The sequence below is a fragment of the Sturnira hondurensis genome, unplaced genomic scaffold (genome assembly GCF_014824575.4).
Source record: "Sturnira hondurensis isolate 20B ecotype Veracruz unplaced genomic scaffold, ASM1482457v3 Scaffold0019433, whole genome shotgun sequence".
Taxonomy (NCBI): Eukaryota; Metazoa; Chordata; class Mammalia; order Chiroptera; family Phyllostomidae; genus Sturnira; species Sturnira hondurensis.
The window spans coordinates 2,157,510-2,180,332 of NW_028092064.1; the positions used below are offsets into that span (position 1 = coordinate 2,157,510).

Here is a 22,823-nt window from a genome sequence, read left to right on the forward strand (position 1 = left end):
TTCCACTTCTCTGTTACTAACTGTCGATGTGATCTCTATTTCTATGGTTCTGCTCCTAATCTAGCTATCCTTTTAGTTTGCTTTTGTTTTAGGTGTGGTCGTTAATAACTGTGAGTTTTCTCTCCTTTCACTGTTCATATTTTGTATCCTCATTTTCTTAGATAACTCCCTTTGACATTTCATAGAATAAGGGTTTGGTGATGATGATCTCCTTGAATTTGATCTCATCTCAGAAGCACTTTTTCTGTCCTTCCAATCTAAATGAAAGCTTTGCTCGATAGAGCAATCTTGGCTGTAGGTCTTTGGATTTCATGACTTGGAATACTTCTTTCCAGCCCCTTCTTGCCTCTAAGGTCTCTTTTGAGAAATCAGCTGACAGTCTGATGGGAACTCCTTTGTACGTGAGTGTCCCCTTATCTCTTGTTGCTTCTAGAATTCTCTCCTTCATTTTAATCTTTACTAATGTAATCATGATGTGCCTTGGTGTGTTCCTCCTTGGGTCCACCTCCTCTGGGACTCTCTGAGATTTCTGGACTTCCTGGAAGTCTATTGCCTTCGCCAGACTGGGGAAGTTCTCCTTTATTATTTGTTCAGGTAAGGTTTCTACTTGTTGCTCTTCCTTTTCCCCTTCTGGTACCCCTATAATTTGGATGTTGGAACATTAAAAGATGTCCTGGAGGTTCCTAAGCCTCTCCTCATTTTTTTGAATTCTTGTTTCTTCATCCTTTTCTTTTTGGTAATTTTTTTCTTCCTTCTGGTCTGTTCCTGCCTGTTAAGTATGAGGAGCGGAGCCCTAGGCATTCACCAGGATGGGGCAATTTAGTTGCTGGTTTGTGACGCTCTCTGTGGGGGCGGGGTCAGAGAGAGGCAATGGCAGTCCCCTCTGCTGCTTCCCGCCACTGAGGCCTTTGTGGTCTGTCTCACTGCTCACTCCTTCGTTGGTTTATACTCGTGTGAATGTGTGACCACGGTGAGCCTGCCATCTTGCACCCTCACTGTGTCCGCCCATTACTACCCCACACCTGGGATCCAGCTATAGCTGCCTGCACACCTGGGTCAGGGGATTTTTTCTGCCTGACCCTGGTCCACTGCTGGCTCAGCTCCTCTTACAGGTCTGGCTGAATGGTTCATTCTTGTCGGACCTGTGTTTCGGCTGCGTTTTTGTTACTAAAACTTGGTTGTCTTTAAACTTGGTTGTGCGAGAAGGCACAGTGTTTCCACTTACACCTCCATCTTGGTGGAAGTCCCACCAATGCTCTTCATATGATGTAGCGGGGGGGTGGGTAATAAAGAGATAAAGAAATGGTTATATAAAACAAAACATCCACTTCAGACTAAGGTTGTAAGCTTGTGATGTGATCAAAGTTAACAATCATAACTTCTCGATCACCAATTTTGTATTCCTTTCACTTTCTGCCAATTTCTTGACTAGCCAGAGAGTATTTTCCAGATGGATAATTCACACCTTAATTACCATTGCAGTCAGATCTACAATGGTTCTGTTTTGTTGTTTTCCCCTGTTTCTCACTGCTGTCCACTGGGTATGGGAGTAGAAGTAGATATAGTATTGCATGCCTTTATTCGTTTGTAGCAACCCAATTTTCTGTCATTAATTACGACCAAGCACTCAAGTCAGTATGGGGATCGTCCTGTTTCATCAGCCTGGGGAGCCCAACATAACCATGGGCATTTTCCATGGAAAATGCAATAGAACAATGTGTTCATTGGTGCAAGAATTTCTCTGTGGGCACTAGGGTTTTCAAACATACCAAGTTCAAACTTCCATGTAACTGAATCAAAAGTACCTGAGGTGGGTTATAATGTGTAATAGGTGTAACAATGATGAAGCTCATTCTGAGTTCCACATTTGATTTAATAACTTTTGTCTCTTCTGACTACAGAGTTGGCCTCATTCAATATAGGCCTGTCTGAAGTATATACCGTATTAAAGTGAATAGGAAACAGACTTACATATATATTGTGCTGTCTTTTGTCTCAAGTGGCACTGTCATAAGAGACTTCACGATCTCATTTCATCATTATATTATCTTGTATGCTTCTGAGTAATGGGGAAACTTGCGGTGACATAGACTGTAGTTATTTTAAAATATTGAAAGAATGAAAGAAAATCATGTCAAAAGAGCTGAGGGAAAGAAATTATGAAAGAATGTCTCAATAGCAAGTGACTTATATCAGTAAACAGATGAAAATTTTGAAAAAGTCCACAAATATATTATGGACAATAGTTGAAATAAGAAATCCACTAAAGTGGCTCAACAGTAGGTCTGAGCAAGCAGAAGAAAGTCAGTGAAGTTGAGGATGGATCACTGAGTTGATCCCATTAGGAAAGCTGGTATGTAGAGCTGTTCAGAGATCCCTTTGTTGAATATTAATTTAGAGTAGAGACTTAGGTTTATTGCTAGGCTCTTTATTTTGTTCCATTAGTCTGTGTGCCTGTTCTTATGCCAGTACCAGGCTGTTTTGATTACAGTAGCCATGTAATGCAGTTTGATATTAGGTATTGTGATCTCTCCTACTTTACTCTTCTTTCCCAAGTTGCTACAGCTCTTTGGAGTTGTTCAAGGTTCTATAGAAATTTTGAAGTGCTTTTTGTTTATGTGTGAAATATGCCATTTGTACTTTAATAGGTATTGAGTTGAATGTATAAATTGGTTTGGGTAGTATGGATATTTTGATGATGTTAACCCTTCAAATCCATGAGCACAGTATATGTTTCCATTTGTTTGTGTCTTCCTTAATTTGTTTCTTCATTGTTGTGTAGTTTTGTTAGCACAGTCTTTTACCTCCTTTGTTAGGTTTTTCCCGGGGTATTTAATTTTTCTTGTTGTTATATTAAATGGGATTTTTTAATCTGATTTCTATTTCTGATATGTCATTGTTGGTGTTTAAAAGTGAGTTTGATTTCTGAATATTGACCTAGTATTCTGCTATTTTGCAAATTCATTTAATAGGTTGAACAGTTTTTGGTGGGGTCTACAGAATTTTCTATGTATACTATCATGTCATTTGCAAACAATGATAGCTTTATTTCCTCTTTTTAAATTTGGATGCATTTTATTTCTTTTTCTTGTCTGATTGCTATGGCTAGGACTTCCAAAATATGTCTAATAGAAGTGGTTAAAGCAGACCTCCTTGTCTTATTCCTAATATTAGTGGGGAAGTTTTCAGTTTTTGTCCACAGAGTATGATGTTGACCTTAGATCTCTCATATATGGCCTTTATTATGTTGAGGAATGCTCCCTCTATTCCCACTTGGCTGAGTGTTTTTATCATAAATGTGTGGTGTACCTTATCAGGTGCTTTTTCTGCCTCTATTGATATGCTGATGTGATTTTTTTCTTTGCTTTTGTTTCTGTGATGTATTACATTTATTGTTTTGTGAATGCTGTAACATCCCAGGATCCCTGGGATGCATCCCACTTGATCAATGGTGTATGATCTTTTTAATGAATTGTTGGATGCAGTTTGCCAATATTTTGTTGAGGTTTTTAGTGTATATGTTCAATAGTGATATTGGCTTAAAGTTTTCTTTCTTTTTTTGTGTCTTTAACCGGTTTGGGGATTAGGATGATGCTGGCTTCATAAAGAGAAGTTTTGGAGTGTTCTATCTTGGAATTTTTGTAATAGTGAATAAGGGATAGGTATTAACTCTTGCTTAAATCCTTTGTAGAATTCTCCTGTAAAACGATCCAGTTCAGGGCTTTTGTTGTTTGAGAGTTTTTTGGATTAGTGCTTCAATTTCATCAGCTGGTATTGGTCTGTTCAGACTTCCTGCTTCTTCTTCACTGAGTTAGGAAAATTACATTTTTCTAGACATTTTTTCATTTTACCTAGGTTTTCATAGTTTTACCTAAGTTTCTTGGCAAATAGTTTTTTTTAACACTTTTTAAAAAAGATTTTATTTATTTATCTTTAGAGGGGAAGGAAAGGAGAGAGGGAGAGAAACATCACTGTGTGGTTGCCTTTCCTGTGTCCCCTACTGGGAACTGGCCTGCAACCCAGGTATATGCCCAGACTGGGAATCGAACCGTGATACTCTGGTTCACAGGCCCATGCTCAATCCACTGAGCTACACCAGCAAGGGTGGCATATAGTTTTTCATAGTAATTTCTTATAATAATTTGTATTTCTGTGGTATCAGTTGTAATTTGCCCCCTTTCAGTTCTGATTGTATTTATTTAGGTCATTTCTTTGTTTTGTTTCATGAGTCTGCCCAAAGGCTTGTTAATTTTGTTTATCTTTTTAGAGAACCAACTCCTGGATGTAATGATTCTTAGAATTTTGCTGTTAGTCTCTATGTCATTTAATTGTGCTCTGATGTTGCTTTTTCCTCTCTTGTACTTGCTCTTGGCTGTCTTTGTTTTTGTTCCTTGAGTTTTTTTGTGAAAATATTTATTTAATTATTTTTCAAGTACTGTTTTCTGTCTTATACTCCCATCGCCCCCAGTGTTTTCCTCCTCCCTCCCATTTTCACTCTTCTTAGTTGTTGTCCATGTATCCTTTCTATTTATTCCTCTAAATTCCTTCGCTATTTCCCCTGAAATTCCCTCCCCTCTCCCATCTGGTGGCTGTCCCCCTGTTCTCTATTTCAGTATCTTTCTTTATATTTTGCTTGCTTGTTTGTTTTGTTGTTTAACTTCCTGTTAAAGGTGAGATCATATGGTATTTGTCCTTCAAGACCTGGCTTATTTCACTCAGCATAATGCTTTCCAGTTCCAATTGTTCCTTGAGTTCTTGTTGGTTGAGGGTCAGGTTGTTTATTTGAAATATTTCTATCTTTTATAGGTAGGCCTGTATTGCTATGAAATTTTTTTCCCTGAGAGTCTTTGCTGTGTCCCCTAAGATTTGAATTGTTGTTAGTTCATTTTCATTTACTTCCAGAAACTTTTTGATTCCTTCCTTGATCTAATTTTTTACCTATTTATTAATAACATGCTATTCACCCTGGCTGGTGTAGCTCAGTGGATTGAGCACAGGCCTGTGAAGCAAAGGGTTGCTGGTTCCATTCCCAGTCAGGGCACATGCCTGGGTTGCAGGCCAGGTCCCCATTAGGGGACACATGAGAGGAAACCACACATTGATGTTTCTTTCCCACTCTTTCTCCTTCCCTTCCCTTCTGTCTAAAACACAAGGAAAGAAAATATTTTAAAAAATAACATGCTCTTTAATCTCCATGAGTTTAAGTGTTTTTGAGTTTTTTTCCTTCAGGTTGGTTTCTAGTTTGAGTCCCTTGTGATTAGAAAAAATGGTTGATATGATTTCAATTTTCTTGAATTTGTTGAGGCTTGTTTTGTGCCTTATCATGTAGTGTATCTTTGAAAAATTTACATATGCATTTGAAAAGAATGTGTATTTTGCTGCTCTAGGATGAAAGGCTCTGTATATATCAGTTTAGTTCATTTAATCTAAGACATTGTTCAATGCTGTAATATCTTTGTTGATATTTTATTTGGAAGATCTATCCATTTTTGACCGTGGGTTGTTGAAATCTCCTAGTGTAATTGTGTTACTGTCAATATCTTTCTTGAAGTTCTCCAAGATTTTCTTTATGTATTTAGGTGCTCCTATATTGGGTGCATAAATATTTTACATTTATGACTTCTCATTGGGTATTTCCCTTGAATATTATAAAGTGACCTTCTGGGTCTCTTTTTCTTGCTCTACTTTTGAAGTCTATTTTGTCTGATATGGAAATTGCTAGTCTAGCTTCCCCCCACCCCGTTTGTTTGCTTGAAAACTTTGTTTCTAGCCCTTCACTTTCAGTCTGCATAGGTCTTTCATCCTGAGGTGGGTGTCTTGTAGGCAGCATATGTGTGGGTCATTCTCTCTTATCCATTTTGCTATTCTGTGTCTTTTAATTGGAGCATTTAATCTGTTTATGTTTAAGGTTATTACTGATAGTACTTACTCACTGCCATTTTTTTGTACTTATGTTTTTCTCTCTCTCCAACTGTTTACCTTCCTTTTCCTAAAGCAGTTCCTTTAGCATCTCTTGCAGAGCTGGTTTGGTGGACATGTATGCTCTTAGGCTTTGTTTTTCTGGAAGCTCCTTATTTGTCCTTCCTTGTTAATTGAGATCCTTGCTGGGTAAAGTGGCCTTGGTTGCAGGCCTCTAATTTTCATTATTTGGAATATTAATTGCCATTGTGTTTGGGCTTGGATCATTTCCTTTAGAAGTTAGCTGCAAGCCTTATCAGGGCTCCTTCGTATGTGACTTCCTGTTTCTCCCTCACTGCCCTTAAGATTCTCTCTTTGTCTTGGAATTTTGGCATTTTAATTATGATGTGTCTTGGGGTTGGCCTCTCTGGGTTCTTCTTGATTGGGACTCTCGGTGTATTTTGGATTTGCGTGAATATTTCTCTCATAAGATTAGGGAGGTTTTCCATTATTACTTGTTCAAACAGGTTTTCTATCCTTGGTCTTCTTTGCTCCTTCTGGTATCTTCATTATACAGGTATTATTCCATTTCATGTGTCCTGCTGTTCCCTTACCACCTCCTCATTCTTTCTGAGTTTCTTTCCCTTTTCCTGCTCTATGTAGGTTTTTTTCTTTCTTTACATTGTCCTTCAGCTCACTGATTTCGTCCCCAGCTTCATGGAGCCAGCTTCCAATTTTATCTAGTGTTCTTATTTCTGAGATTTTATTGTTCATTTCTTCCTTGTTTGTGTTTATAGTTTCTCTTTCCTTTTTCTTGCTGATGTAGTTCTCACTCAGTTCCTTGTAGTTGTCTGTGAGTTCCTTGAGCATATTTATAACCATTATTTTGAATTCTATATCTGATAGTTTGGTTGCCTCCATTTCATTTAGCTCTTTTAGTTGTGAGTCTTCCATTCCTTTTGATCGCATGTTCTTTTTTTGTCTCCCCATTTTAGATGACTCTTTTTGTTTCTTTCTGTGCTTCTTGATGTTTAGCTCTGCTAGCTGTCTTTGTAAGGTGCCCTTCTATGATAGGCATTCTATGAGGTTCAGTGGTGTGGTCTCTTCGATCTCCTGGGCTGGATGCTGTAGGTTTGCCCTTTCTTCTGTTTGTGTGGGCTCTCTTGTTGTAGTTGGGTTTTTATCTTTTGGCACTTCCTTTGTTGGTGGTTTCTCTCCTCTAGCAGGTATACTGATGCTCGTAGCTCCCACCTGTTCTTATATGTGATCAGTGGCAGGGAGTAGGCAACATGGATTAAGACAGCAGGAGAGTATTTGATGGAGTTTAAAGTACCAGCAAGTAGAGAAGACACAGTAGATTCCATTGTTAAGTATAAGGTTATCTTAGATATCTCACCCACCTAGCCACTTTTTTACAAAAGGTGAAAGAGAGAAAGGACTCTTGTAAGAGGGGAGGATGATTGTGAGCTGAATCCAGAAAATAGAGCAAGGTTAGGTGATAAAGTATATTGAGAGTAAGGGATAAAAAGTAGGTGTAGTGTGAAAGATAATAGAGTTAATTACAATAATAATAATGCTCAGGATGGAAGTGACATGGGCTAAGATGAGGAAGAGTTACTATGTGGTATGTACAATTGTATGGAACAATTATTACCAACATTATTGGAACAAGAATAATTTGAGTAAGCAGAATGAAACATATAATTTGAGTAAGCAGAATAAAATATAATTTTGCAGATATAATTTTGCAAATATAATTTGAGTAAGCAGAAACATATAATTTGAGTAACCAGAATAAAAATACCTGGTGAAGAGTTGTGTGTTATTGGAACATGGGTGAAGTGAAAGAAGGAGAATTAAAGAGGTAATGGAAGTGACAATAAAGAGCGAAAAAGGAAAACACGTCGAAGAATGCAATTAAACAGAGAAAGAAAATGAGGAAAATTAAACATAAGGAGGAAAAATGAAAAAAAACGAGCAAGAGTGGTAGAAATAATGAAAATATGGTAATAATACACATGAACATTAAAATCCCTGCTCCATGGGATAGCCGAGTGACATTTGTCTCAGTTTCACAGTTTGGCGGTTAGCCTTGTACTCACACTTTGGTCTGTCTCTGGACCCTTTGTAACTCCATGTCTCATTGTTTCATCTGGGGGAAGAAGAAAAGAATGGAAAAAGAAGAGAGGATTTAAAAAGAAAAACAAATATTAAGCCTCCTGTTGACTTTAAACCTTTTCAGTGAGTTCTGTTGGTCTTCCTAGATACCACAGGAAGAAGGAGGATAGGCTTTGCTTTCTTTCTCTTCCTATGGTTTTGAGAGGATGGGAACCAGGTGTGGGTTACAATATTCACAGTTTCCTGGCCTCTGCTGGCCCAGGTCCTCTGTGAGCTGCCAGGCTCAAATCAGCCACTTAGTCTCTGGGTGCACAGCATGAGTCAGTTTTGGGTGTGAGTCAATCTTGGGCATGAAGCTTAAGACAAGTGGGGCACCTGAGTTTGGTCAGCTGCGAGCACTGTCAGTGTGCAGATGGGAGCAGCTGAAATCTTCCTCGTGGTGATCCAGCCAGTGCTGAAATTTCCTTATGAAATAGATCTCAACAATGACCTGCCTTTCTACATTGCATAATTTTTCAAGTAGTCTGGAGTCTATCCAAGTCAAGGTCCCACATGGCCCCACTCCTCCCTTCTCCAGGTGTAGCCTAGGACCCCAATTTTCCTGGTGCTGAGGTCCACAGTCAATGAATGTATACTGCCTCTGTGTGTTTATTCCCACTTTGTCTCTATTCCTCCCAGAAACTTCCATCATCCAAGTAACCCCTGGTGCCAGGCTGTCCTCCCTGCACTAATAGGGGAGGAAGCTGGTGCTCTAACTCTCCTACCTGTATCCTGCAACAGGGGACAGGTGGGGGCCACAACAGCCTTGGTAAGATTCTAGGCACCTTACTGTCCCAGAGAAATCTCCTCACCATCTGTTTTGCAATGTGCTCTGCAATTTTTTTTTGCCTCCAAACTTCATATAAACTGGGATTCCATTGGCTGCTCAGTGGAGCCCATAGTAAACCTTCCTAGGGAAATTACAGACTTACAGAGTGGAAGCCATCACAGACTTATTGTAGAGACAGGCTGTTATTGGAAAATAATTCCTTTTTTAAAAGAATTTTATATATTTATCTTTAGAGGAGAAGGGAAGGATAGAGGGGGAGAAATATCAACGTATGGTTGTCTCTCATCTGTCCCCCTTTGGGAACTGGCCTGCAACCCCGGCATGTACCCTGACTGGGAATTGAACTGCGAGAGTCTGGTTCATAGGCCCTCACTCAATCCACTGAGCTACACCAGGCAGGGACTCCTTTCTCATAGAAAGTTACTCATTTGATACTAGGCTGAAAATAAAGAACTGAATTAATGGACTAGAAATCATTGTGATTCAGCTGACATGTATTCAGGCCTTCAGAACTACACAGCTGTGATTACTGGACCATTCAGTAGTTGAAATATCAACTTCATTAAATCCCCCAAGCCTTCACTTCTCTGCCTCTGAGATGAGGGCCTCTAACATCTAGTTGGGGCATCCAACCTTTTGGCATCTCTGGGTCACACTGGAAGAAGAAGAGTTATTTGGGCCATACATTACATACACAAACACTAATGCAAACTGATGAGCAAGAAAAAAGAAAGGTTTTAAGTGAATTTATGATTTTGCATTGGGCTGCATTCATAGCCATCCTGGGCTGGACATGGCCTGTGGACAACTGGTTAGACACTCCTGGGAATAAGGACCTCTTTTTAGAGATATGGCTGATAAAGGGACCTAAGACTAGTTCTCCCTTCATTTGGGCTTAAATAACGTTTCCCTTGCCTATAGATTTCCTAAAATGAAACCCATTAATTCTGATATTCTTTGTATAATTTTTTCTTTTGAAATTACAGGCTTTTCATCTATTTGTGTGTTATTCTTTCATCACAAGTCCCAAATCGTTTTCTCTGAGGATTGTTCTTGGGGAGAAGATTTTCATCACTTCATTTGAATTTGTACCAAATACATTAATAAAGTAATCTACAATGACTTTATATTCTCTTTCCTTTAAAATGGAAATGATATAAAAAGTCAGAGAGGCTGGGTCTGCCCATAAATGTAGAAGAATAATTTTTCTGATAGAAATATCTGAGAGATTTCTGAAAACTCAACATTCTGCCTAAGCCGAAGTCTATCTTTAACTGGTTTTTGATTCTTTAGCTGTTTCCTTGTTATATTTTCCTTGGCATAGATATCTCTCATTGGTTGTAGAAACATGTGTAAAGTCCCAATTTTCTGGGATGAAGTTGCGGAGAGGAAGAGACATACTTATAATTAGGAAAAGGGGTCTTTAGGGACATGCTGTTTGAGTGACTGAAAAGCAGAAGAGTTCTACTACCTGGGAGAACGCCCAGTCATTGGCTACTTAAGGAAGATAAGTCCCAGCAATTGTTTTGTTAGCTATAGAAATTAATGGTCAGAGACATGAATGCTGTCCTACCTTCTCACAGGAAAGTACTTGCTATTTACTTTACCGAAATGTGTTGAGGAGAAGTACATTAAAATAACTACTTTCAGTGTTTTACAATTTCTGGGGCTTTTGTGTTGGCAAATAATGGATTTGACCAAGTTAATTTCCACAAATTCAGCTAGTTTTTATACAGCCACGAGAACACAGGTTTGTTGGTTTTCTTTGGAGGGATTTTCCCAGCAGGTGAGAGTGTTCAAGTATTTTACAAGTACGTATTTATGTTTTATTGAAGTGTCTTTATATCCTAGATATCTGTGTTGGATACTGCAACCCTTGTGTTGAAAGACTGAGGTGATGGGGAGTCTGTGTGGACACATGGGTAGTGGGGCCACATGAAGCTCTTTCCCCATCTACTGATCTCTATACATTACTCAGCGTTCTATGGCCACACATAGATACATGATGTCCCCACAGTCACTGCCAATGAAAGAAGCTCTTATTTCCAAGATTAAGGGAAAGACCTGAGGTGAGTTCTTAGAAGAATGAAAATTCATGCAATATATTTAAACGTTGCTAATGTCTTAAATATATATATATTTTCATTGGAAGAAATCTGAATTAAGAAAATTAAGTTAGCAAAATAAGGAAATGAACCAGAATACACAAAAAGTGTTTGGTTTTTAGCATTACTTTCTGACAGTTATTTCTTGTTTGTTTTGTTAAATAACAAAGGGAAACATTTAATGCCTTCCCAATAAACTAATGGGTTCATAGCCTTGGTTCATGGGGTATTGCATTTTACATGGTAACTTAACATTTCTAATTATTCTAAAACCTTTAAATCAGAGAATTTATGATACATCATTGTATATTGCTTTGTATATTTACCACCCAAAGTCAGATCTTTTTCTTTCATCACATATATGATCCCTATACCCTTCACTTTGGGGAAATCAGCATTCTGTTACCCTTTACTCTCCCCCCTTCCCTTTGAGGTAAAGAGCATACTCTTGTCTGTGCCTGTGAATTTTTGTTTGCTTTTCTCCCTGGTTCGTGTGTTGCTTACAATTTTCTTTCCCACATATGGGTGAAATCATATGGTCCTTGACTTTTCTTCTCTGACTTATTTCAGTTAGTAGAATCTCCCAGTCCATCCACATTGTTGCAATGGCAGGGTTTCATCTTTTCTCACGGTGGAGTAGCATTGTATATATGTGCCTCAAATTTAAATTTGTTTTAAATTTTTTTTTTTAGAGATAGGAGAAGGGAAGGAGAAAGAGAGAAAGAGAAACATCAATGTTGGTTGTCCCCCACATGACCCCCACAGGAGACTTGGCCCAAAACCCAGGCATATGCCCTGGCCAGGAACCAAATTGTGACCCTTTGGTTCATAGCCCATGCTCAATCCACTGAGCCACACCAGCCAGGGCTAAATTATGTTTTTTAAATAGACCAGTGTTAATCTAGCAGTTTAAGTTGAATGTTAATAATACTATCTGTCAGGTTTTATCGTGTTGGATCTTTGATGACTTAAACAATAGAGAATACATTATACACCCACTTTCTACATCTAAATAATTTAACTGGCTAGTAGGAGATTTATTCTGGAGAAATCTAAGATTGATGATTAGTAAGAGTAAGGACACTAGATACATCCTGCATAAAGTAAGGAGTGAGAAAAAGAGAATTGGATATAGACCACCTTATATCCTCATGTTCTTCAATAGGTGTGCCTTTATCAGCCTACAGCTTCAAGAATGGTAGAGCTTCTGAATACACTGGAAGCAGCAATGTGAATGAGGCAGGAAGAGTGGTCCTCACAGTTGGCTTATAAGGAAAGGTCTACCTTTCAGCACATCCTCCCTCCCACCCCCTCCATATCTATGGGAATGGAATCAGCTTGTCTATCTCTGAACTTAAATGATTTTGTAACGTTCCTCTGGAAAAAATAAGCAAGAAATTTAGGTCTGTGTTTATAGTTGTACAAGTCTTCTCTCTTGTTTAACATTGTCCTTCATCTTCAGATGTAGAGGAATCTGAGGAATAATTATTTAAAAAGTTTTTTGGATTTCCTGTATTATGCTGTGCCTTGTGTTTATTTTTTATGGCATCTTATTATGCCTCCTGAGTAAAACCTGGAAGTCTTAGGGGATCAGCTTCTAAAATTCCTCAAGAAAAGATATTTTTTTGAAGAAGAGTTTTTCAAAGACTATTGATCTCACTTAATTATCACATTAATATTCTCATTACTTGTGGATATTTATTTCTTAAATAGAATTTCTCTTTCCTGATTTGATCTTTTTAAAATTTTATCCTATACAATTCTTTCTATGATGTATGGATCCCACTTTTTTCCATGTTATTCAACTTGCTTCTAGTCTAAATACATTCCATCACAGGTGAATACTACTACTCATTTGTAATCCAATAGATAATTCCTGAGATGTAGAATCTTAGCCTATGCCTAAATAGGACTTCATAGATTATAATACTGTTTTTATCCTTTGTCTATGTCTATAATTCTTACCACATTAACAAAGACTCAGATGATTCCTTGTGATACAATGTTGATAGTGAAGCATTCAAGAACATTAATGATAGTTATCACTTATTGAACGTTTATTGGGTGCCAGCCAGTATTCTAGGTATTTATTTGTAATAAAGCAACAACCCAAGGGGCAGGCTCTATTGTTATCCCCGTTATAAAAATGATGAAAGTGAGGCACAGAAAGGTTTATTAGGTTGCCCAAGGTCACATAGTAGTAAGTGGCAAGGCTAGGATGTCAGTACAAGGCCACGTGTCTCCAGAGTCCATGTGATTCGTCACTGTGCTACACTCTCCCTGAAAGGGTGTTTTGAGTATTAAATAAGAATACACTGAAGAGAATAACTCATAATCAGTATTTGGTTTTTGTAATGATAAATTGCCACTTACCACTGGGTAGCCTTTTTGAGGAACAGTTATAGGCTGGACATTTCTATTTTATTACAAAAATATGAATAAGTCAGTAGAAAAGAATGTAAGATGGGGTTGCACAAAGAGTCCCATGGAAGGTAAGACTGGACAAGGTTTCGGAGACTGTCTAGTTCCCGCCCTTTATCTTCGAAAGATCAAACTGAGACAGAGATGCAATTACATTTAAAAAATGACTCAACCCCATGCCTTTTTACACTGGTGTTGGGCTCTTCCCATGAGTATGCTGATTTTTGGAACCTGGGCACTAAAGCTCCATTTCTGAATACTCTCAGTACCTTGGAGGAATTATCAATATAACCAAGTCTCATTGTATTTTTCTCTCTATCCAGTGTCTGAAAAGAATTCTCATTTCTCAATACCTGGGTCACTGCAATAGTATTGAACGAAATAATACCTGCTGGTAACATAAGAGTTCATGATTGTCATGAGTCACTGAAGTTCAAAAATATTTGGTGAAAATCTAAATAGTGTCTCTGTGTTGAGGGTTGTAGGATAGACACAGATTACATAACTTCTTAAAAATCGAATACTATAAAAAAGAAGCAGAAAAATTGATGACCGTCACAGAGTTCAACTGGGTAATTGCTTTAGGGAACAATTGGCTAATTTTGTCATAATTTGATGTATTCCAGTCTGTGGAAATTTAATGAGAGATCCATGAAGACTGAGCATCCTTTGAGGCATAAAGGACTGAATACCTAATAGCAATTTATCATAATTGAAGTGCATTATTCAAAAAAAAGGCATTATTTTTGATGCTACATCTGTTATACTCCCCACAAATATTGCCAACTCACAGGACTGACATCATGCCAATTTGTTTAGAGATTTTGTTTTGCCACTACCAGAGAGTAAGTCACTGCTGACTTGTGTTCCCAGGACTGACAGTTTAACTAGGCTCTGTGAAAGACACAGCTGGCTGTAGGGCCTTTGATACTTTTCTCTGTCCACCATCTACTAAGACCGAGGCAGAAAACCTTGACTTGTAGCCGAAACCAAATAATGTGAGGAGAAACAGAATTGTCAAGGGAGGATGCAATAGGCTATTAAGAAGAACTCACTGATCTTCACCAAAACTTTATTGTGTGTAAACCCCTGTAGAAGATAATATAATGAATATATACTCCAAGATATACTGGATGTATTCATAGTGTGTTCATCATTTCATTACAGGTCGCTTCTCCTGACCTCTCCTCCTAGAAACAGGCGTTAGAGGAGACTGAATGGAATATAGTAACAATGTGACAGAATTTGTCCTCCTGGGCCTCACGCAGGGTCCTGGGGGCCAGAAAGCATTATTTGTCATATTTTTACTCATTTACCTTGTGACTATGGTGGGCAACCTGCTCATTGTGGTGACTGTTTTTGCCAGCCCCTCTCTGGGCTCCCCCATGTACCTCTTCCTTGTCTATCTGTCACTCATTGATGCATTGTATTCCACTGTCAGTTCACCCAAATTCATCATAGACCTCCTCTGTGGTCAAAAGACAATTTCCTTCTCAGCTTGCATGGGACAGCTCTTTTTGGAACACCTTTTTGGAGGTGCTGAGATCTTCCTTCTGGTGGCCATGGCCTATGATCGCTATGTGGCCATCTGTAAACCACTGCACTACATGACCACCATGAATAGACAGGTTTGCATCCTGCTGTTGGTGGTGTCCCTGGCTGGAGGTTTTGTTCATTCTCTGGTTCAACTTATCTTTGTGTACACCCTTCCCTTTTGTGGCCCCAATATCATTGACCACTTCATGTGTGACATGTACCCACTATTAAAACTTGCCTGCACTGACACCTATGTCTTAAGCCTCACTATGGTTGACAATGGTGGAACAATCTGTACAGTTGTCTTTATTTGTTTACTAACATCCTATGGAGTCATCCTCAATTCCCTTAAAACTCACAGTCAGGAAGGCAGGCGCAAAGCCCTGTCTACTTGTTTTTCCCACATCACGGTGGTTGTTCTCTTTTTTGTTCCCTGCATTTTTATGTATGTTAGACCTGTTTCCCACTTATCTGTTGATAAATTCATAAGTGTGGCTTATAGGCTTATCACTCCCATGTTGAATCCTCTAATATACACTTTGAGAAATTCAGATATGACTAATGCTATGAAGAAACTGTGGTGTAGGAAGTTAGCTATAGATAGACTGAGAATGTGTCATTCATATTGAATGCACCTGTTACTAATTCTGAAGCAATAAACAAGTAGTTCATTCTAACAGTGGATGAGTTAGTCAACCCAATGAGTTTTCTTGGGATGCTTTTCTTTAGTCATAGAAGCTATCAAAAAGTAGAACAAATTGAGACTTCTGCCAAGATGGAGGCATAGGTGGAAACACTGTGCCTTCTCCCACAAACCAAGTTTAAATACAACAAAGGTTTGGAGAAACAAAGACAGAACCAAAGGACAGAAAATTGAATTATACGGAAATCCGACTATATCTAACCGTTCAATGGGGATGGTAAGAGGGGCGGAGCCAACAGCGAGCAGGGTCGGGCAGGACAGGGCCCCCGACCCAGGCACGCAGATAGAGGGAACCAGTTGGGGTTCGGGGCAGACCGCGGGCGCACATTCGCGCACACTGAGACAGACCACGGAGACCCCAGTGGTGGAGGGCTGACAGCGGTGGCACACTCTCGTGCAGTGGAATGAAACACGAGGGCCTGGTGACTGTGGTGGCTGGGGCGCCAGGGCCGCGGCGGCATGCGGCAGACGGGAAGCCAATGTCCCTCTTTGACCCCGCCCCCACATACAACGTCACAACACAGCAACTTAGTTGCCCTGTTCTAGTGAACACTTTAGGGCTCTGATCCTGCTACAGAACAGGCACGAACAGCCCAAAAGATGGTGCTAGAAGAACTCAAAGTCCCAGAGCCAATAATTCTAAGCGACCGAGGAATTGCCAGCCTCTCAGAAGCACAATTCAAGACACTATTTATCAGGATGCTCACAGAACTGGTAGATTATAGTCCCAAATTAGAGGAACAAAGTCACAAATTAGAGGAACATATGAAGGCTAAACTAATTGAAATGAAGGGAGATGCACAGGAAACCAATAGTGATGGAAAGGAAACGGGGACTCAAATCAGTGGAATGGACCAGAAGGAAGAACAAAACATCCCACCAGAAAGGAATGAAGAAATGAGAATTCAAAAACATGAGGAGAGCCTTAGGAACCTCCAGGACATCTTTAAATGTCCCAACATCCAAATTATAGGGGTACCAGAAGGGGGAAAGAAAGAGCCACGAGTGGGAAACGTATTTGAACAAATAATAAAAGAGAACTTCCCCAGTCTGGCAAAGGAAATAGACTTCCAGGAAATCCAGGAAGCTCAGGGAGTGCCAAAGAAGTTGGACCCAAGAAGGAACACACCAAGGCACATCATAATTACATTAGCCAAGACCAAAATGAAGGAGAGAATCGTAGAAGCATCAAGGGATAAGGGGACAGTCACCTACAAAGGAGTACCAATCAGAATGTCAGTGGATTTCTCAAAAGAGACCTTACAGGCAAGAAGGGGTGGAAAGAAGTATTCCAAGTCAAGAAATCCAAAGACCTACAGCCAAGATTGCTTTATCCAGCAAAACTTTCATTTAGAATGGAAGGACAGATAAAGTGCTTCTCAGATAAGGTCAAGTTCAAGGAGTTCATCATCACCAAGCCCTTATTATATGAAATGCTAAAGGGACTTATATAAGAAAAAGAGGATGAAAAATATGAACAGTGAAAGGACAGCAAACACACCGTTATTAACAACCGCACCTAAAACAAAAGCAAACCAAGAGGACAGCTAGATCAGGAGTGGAACCATAGTAATGAAGAACACATGGAGGGTTAGAAACAGGGGGGTGGGAGGGGGAGAAGGCACAGAAAATAGCATAGATGGAAGGTAGAAAATAGATAGGAGGGAGGGCAAGAATAGTGGGGGAAATATAGAATCCAAAGAACTTGAGACACGTGGTTAAAAACTAAGGGGGGGGATAATGGTGGGGGACGGAGGGTGCGGGTGGAAGGGAACGAAGGTGGGGAATAGAACAACGGTAATGGTATAATCAATAAAATATATTTAAAAAAAACAAAAAGTCGAACAAATTGTCCTGTGATGTTAAAATCAATCTAAAGCAGAAATTCTGAAGGGTGAATAAAAAGGCATAGATATTTTTCCTATTATTAACAAAATAAACAAAGTCACCTTGTAACTTTTTTTATTGTTCAGTTAGAGTTGTCTTGATTTCATTTCTGTTGCTCTCCCCTTCCCCACACCACCAACCCCCACCTCATGGTCAATGTATCCCACACTGTGCATGCCCATGAATCCCTTATTCATGTTTCTTGGCTTGCCTCTTCCCCTTTTCTCTACTATGCCCCTACCTCCTCCCCTGTGATCATTGTCAGTTTGTTCTCTATCATTTATATTGAAATGTGCATTAGAATAATTTATTTTTCCCTTAGAAAGTGAAAAGCAAGTTACCTTGAAAAATTTGGTTTTACTCCAAATAATGAGAAATCAATTTGGGTAATGTTCAGAATGAATGTCTAATGTGAAAACAGTGGTATGTATGTGTGTATGTATGTATGTGTTAATTGATTGTTGTTCAAGTACAGTTGTCTTCATTTTCACTCCACCATGCTTCTCTACCCCAGCCATCTCCACCTCCCCCGTAAACTTACACTGTTTGGCTTTGTCCATTATCTTCAGACATGTTCATTGATGGCCCTCCCCCGATTTTCCCCCAGCATCCCTATCCCTATCCCCTCTGGTTACTGTCAGTTTGTACTTTATTTCGAAATTTTGATGTTTGTCATTCTGTGCATACAACAGGGTTTAGCAGCTGCCTTAAGCATTTTGTCTTCCAGATTATTTCTGCTCCTCATTGTGATGCCTGTGCATTTGAAGTACAGGGTGTCTAGATGGGAGATGATACCATATTTGGTTAAATGCACAATTATGGAGCAGTTCTGTTAGATGTGATGTTGGATTCATTCACAGGTTGGGATGAATCCAAATGGGATAGTTGACAAAAAAAAAACAAAAAAAAAAACAGATGCTCGTTCTTGACTAGAGTATAGAATACCTTACTAATCCAAGTTGTAAACATCTTTTCATGCTTTTCCTCACTAGTTAGTATGTGCCTTTTTGCCATTCTTACAAGTGTAGATGAGCTTATTTTGACTTCATGACACTGAAGATTGGGTAAAGAAATGTGTTATTTTACACAGCAATGTATTCCTTAAAAGTTGCCTTCATCTTCAATACTTTAAATTGTAGACTTAATAATGATTTGTTTTTATAAAGACAAAATTTTGTTTTTCAATCTTATCTTAAAAAAGTTTTATTTCCTCAGTGTGTAGCCTCTCCAGAATATCACAAATTAGATAGAACATGGAATTCCTTCCACTGTATTTTAGGAACATCATCTATGTTTTGTAACAGTTTCTTTATTTTCTAACTCAAAACATTAATACCTTACTTACTGAAAAATTTTATTATGTATTTCTTCATGTATACCAATAATATATGCAATTTATACCCAGAATACGATCAATATTGAAATTACTTGTGTATACCATTCCCCTCCTTCTTTCCAGATGTAATCCTAAGGTTCAATATTGTATTTATCATAGATAAAAATTGTTTAACTGTATATGTATGTATCCTTAATTTATAGAGTGTACAGTTTCATATGCTTTACCTTTATTAAAATTATGCTACATAGTACTATGTTTTTTGAGTCTTTTATACACAATGTTGACTTCCTCAGATTTAATCATGTTGTTGCTCATCTCTGTAGTCCCACCAGTTCTGTGCTCTGTATTATTCCCTGTCTAAATATACCATGTGTTTTGAACCCATTCAGCCAGTGTCCTACTGTATGCTGCTATGGACATCCTGAAAGAAATTGCTTTGTGTTGGGTAGGCTGTTTGCATGCTCACTTTTATGGATGGTTATAGTTTTCTCCTAAAGACGTTTTATCAGTTACATTCCTGCTTGTGTTTATACATGTGTGTTGGTGTGTGTGCGTGTGTGTAAGGAATTTAAAACTACTTGACCAAGGGCTTTCTGCTCTGATAAAACCAAAATTTTCAACACATTTTTCAAAGATGCAACCTACTTTTCTAATCTGATATGTCATATTTATGATAAATTTTAAAGAGCTGTGTACCCATTTCTAGAATCTCTTTTCTTTTAATCGGTTTATTATTCTTAGGACAATAGTACATTACTTTAGGTCTTGTAAGTAGTTGTTGATATCTGTTAAGAGGTCTATTACACAATAGTCTTATTGAAAACAATGTTTTCTGTTTCCAGCAACTATTTTCCTCATAATGATTAGAATGATTTCAGAGGTCTTAGAAACATACCAGCATTTTGACACACAGTATATTAAATGTCTAACTAACGTGGAAAGGAATTGATATATTGATCACATTGAATCCTTCTTTCTAGAAACATAAAAATGTGAGTATTTCTGTAGTTCTTTAAGATTCACTTAAGACTCACCTTTTGGGATATTGCTGAACACTAATGATATGAATGATTTCTGTTTCTAATATCTTTCTGATATTTTATATCCTATTTCTCATTTTATATTACTTAGCAAAGGAATAAATGATGCAATAACTGTGAGGAGAGGAAACCTGAACTTAGCTTTAATAGAAATGACTGTGGTATTTCTCTATAAAAATGTTTTTATTAAAAATTATCAACTGCAGTGTCCTCCAAGAAAAAGATATCACTCATTAAAAAAAAAAAACAAACCCCTACTGTAAACTGTTTGCAAAATGTTTACCAAATTTAAGACCAGATGGGAGAAGGTATGGGATTGTAGGGGAAAAGGTGAAGGGTTAACAGGTACAAGTATAAAGGACATGTGGACAATAACAAGTGTTGGGTAGAGCAGGGGAGAGAGGTGAGGAAGGCTGGGGTAGTGGAGACAGGTGAAGGGAAAAGGCACAAAACTGTACCTGAATAGCAACAAAAATTATTAAAAGCAAAGAAACTTTAAAAAATGGTGAAGTACCCAGGACTAGCAATGGTGGGACATCATTACTACCTCAGTTATGAAGAAAAAGGAATAAATTTTTTTCTGAACATGGGAATAAATATAACAGAAAAAGGAGGTTAATTTGACAGCAGTTGTGCCTTGAGTATAGTCATTTCCAAATTGGCCCATGAAGGAAACTAGCATATGAATTAATACCTTAATGTCTCTTCACTGTCTGGTATTCTGTTACTTCCTTCCATTGGCTGAACTTAACCAACAGCTAGAGGGTGAGTTAGCTTGGTCGGTGACCATTTTAGCAGTCAGTTTCTTAGGGACCAGAATAAGGTGGAAAATACCAGAGTTGGTTGTACAGGAGCAAATGTAGCTCATCTGTAACACCCGCCCTTTTTGCTTCTACTATTCACTTACAACTTTGGATGGAAAGTAAAACTCTCTCCCCAACACAGAAAACATGAAATGTCCCGTTAATTTTCATATCATCAATTGATTTCACCTCAGACATACTCCCATTTCCAACCTAATTGAAATATAAACCACCAATGCTCTTCATATAAAGTAGCAGAGGGGGGAAAGATAGAGATAAAGAAATAAGTACATTAAAAAAACCAGCCACTTCAGTCTAAGCTTCCACGGATTTTCATGTGATCAAAGTTAACAACTGTAGCTTCTCGACCAGCAATTTTGTATTCCTTTCACATTCTGCCAATTTCTTGGATAGACAGAGAATATTATCCAGTCAGATCATTGAAACCTTAATTACCATTGCAGTCAAATCTGTAAGGGTTTTGATTTGGTGTTTTCCCCCTGTTTCTCATTGCTGTCTACTGGGCATGGGAGTAGAAGGAGATATTGTATTTCACGTCTTCATTTGTGTTTAGCAAACCAATTTTTCGTCATTAATTAGGACCAAGCACTCAACTCAGTCCAGGGAACTTCTTGTTTCATAGCCTGGGGAGCCCAACATAACCATGGACATTTTCCTTTGAAAAAGTAATGGAACCATGATTCTGTTCATTGGTACAAGTATTTGTCTTTGGGCAGCAGGGCTTTCAAATGTACCAAGTTCAAACTTCCAAGTAACTGAATCAAAGATACCTTAGGTGGGTTATCCTGTGTAATAGGTGTAAGAATGATGAAGCTCATTCTGACTTCTACATTTGATTCACTGCCTTTTGTGTGTTCTGAGTACAGGAGAGATGGCCTGATTTCAGTATAGGCATGGCTGAAGTATATAGCTATCCTTTAGGATTAAAAAACCAACATTGTTTTGTGCTGTCTTTTGTCTCAAGTGGCACTGACATGGAGACTTCACCATCTCATTTCATCATTTTATCATATTGGATGCTTTTGAGTAATGGGAAAACTTGTGAGATCAGTGGCATAGACTAGTTATTTTAAAATATTCAAAACACTAGAGAAAACCACGTCTAGAGAGCTGAAGGAAAAAAACTATAAAACAATGTTTCTTTTGCAAGTGGCTTATATAAATAAACAGATGAAAATCATGAAAAGGAACACAAATAAATTGTGGACAATAACTGAAATAAGAAATCCACTGAAGTGGTTCAACAGTAGATCTGAGCAAGCAAGTCAGTGAAGTCGAAGATGGGTCACTGAGATGATCCTGTTAGGGGAACTGGTACATAGAGCTGTTCAGCACTCCCTTTGTCAAATATTAATTTACAATAGAGACTTATGTTTATTTCTAGGCTCTTTATTCTGTTCCATTGGTCCATGTGTCTGTTCTTATGCCAGTGATTACAGTGGCCTTGTAATACAGTTTGATATCAGGTATTGTGATCCCTCTTACTTTACTCTTCTTTCTCAAAATTGCTGCAGCTATTTGGGGTCATTTATGGTTCCATACAATTTTTTGAAATGTTTGTTCCATACCTGTGAAATAGGCCATTGGTGCTTTAATAGGTATTGAGTTGAATGTATTAAATTGCTTTGGGTAGTATGGACATTTTGATGATGTTAATTCTTCTGATCCATGAACACGGTATATGTTTCCCTGTTTTTGTGTCATTTTAAACTTCTTTTTTCAGTGTTGTGTAGTTTAGTGTGTACAGTGTTTTACCTCCTTGGTTTTGTTTATTTCTAGATATTTTATTTTTCTTGTGGCTATATCACATGGAATTTTTATTTCCTGATTTCTGTTTGTGATGTTTCAGTGTTGGTGTACAAAACTGAGTTTGATTTCTCAATATTGATTTAGTATCCTGCTGTTTTGCCAAATTCATTCAATAAGTCGAGCTGGGTTTTTTTTTTGGTGGGTTCTATGGGATTTTGTATATAGACTATCATGTCATTTGCAAGCAATGACAGTTTTTCTGCCTCCTTTTCAATTTGGATGCCTTTTATTTTGTTGTCTGATTGCTGTGGCTAGGACTTCCAATACTATGTTGATTACAAGGGGTGAAAGTTGACAATCTTGTCTAGTTTCTG

General features: G+C 38.2%; 1 protein-coding gene across 1 annotated transcript; it reads left to right on the top strand.

The window, feature by feature from the left end:
- Positions 1 to 14,588: 14,588 nt before the first annotated feature.
- LOC118974509 (olfactory receptor 4A16-like) lies at positions 14,589 to 15,598 on the top strand. The gene has a single exon (XM_037027960.1). It carries the CDS (start codon positions 14,589 to 14,591, stop codon positions 15,534 to 15,536), a length of 948 nt encoding a protein of 315 aa, XP_036883855.1. The 3' UTR covers positions 15,537 to 15,598.
- The last annotated feature ends 7,225 nt before the right edge of the window (positions 15,599 to 22,823 follow it).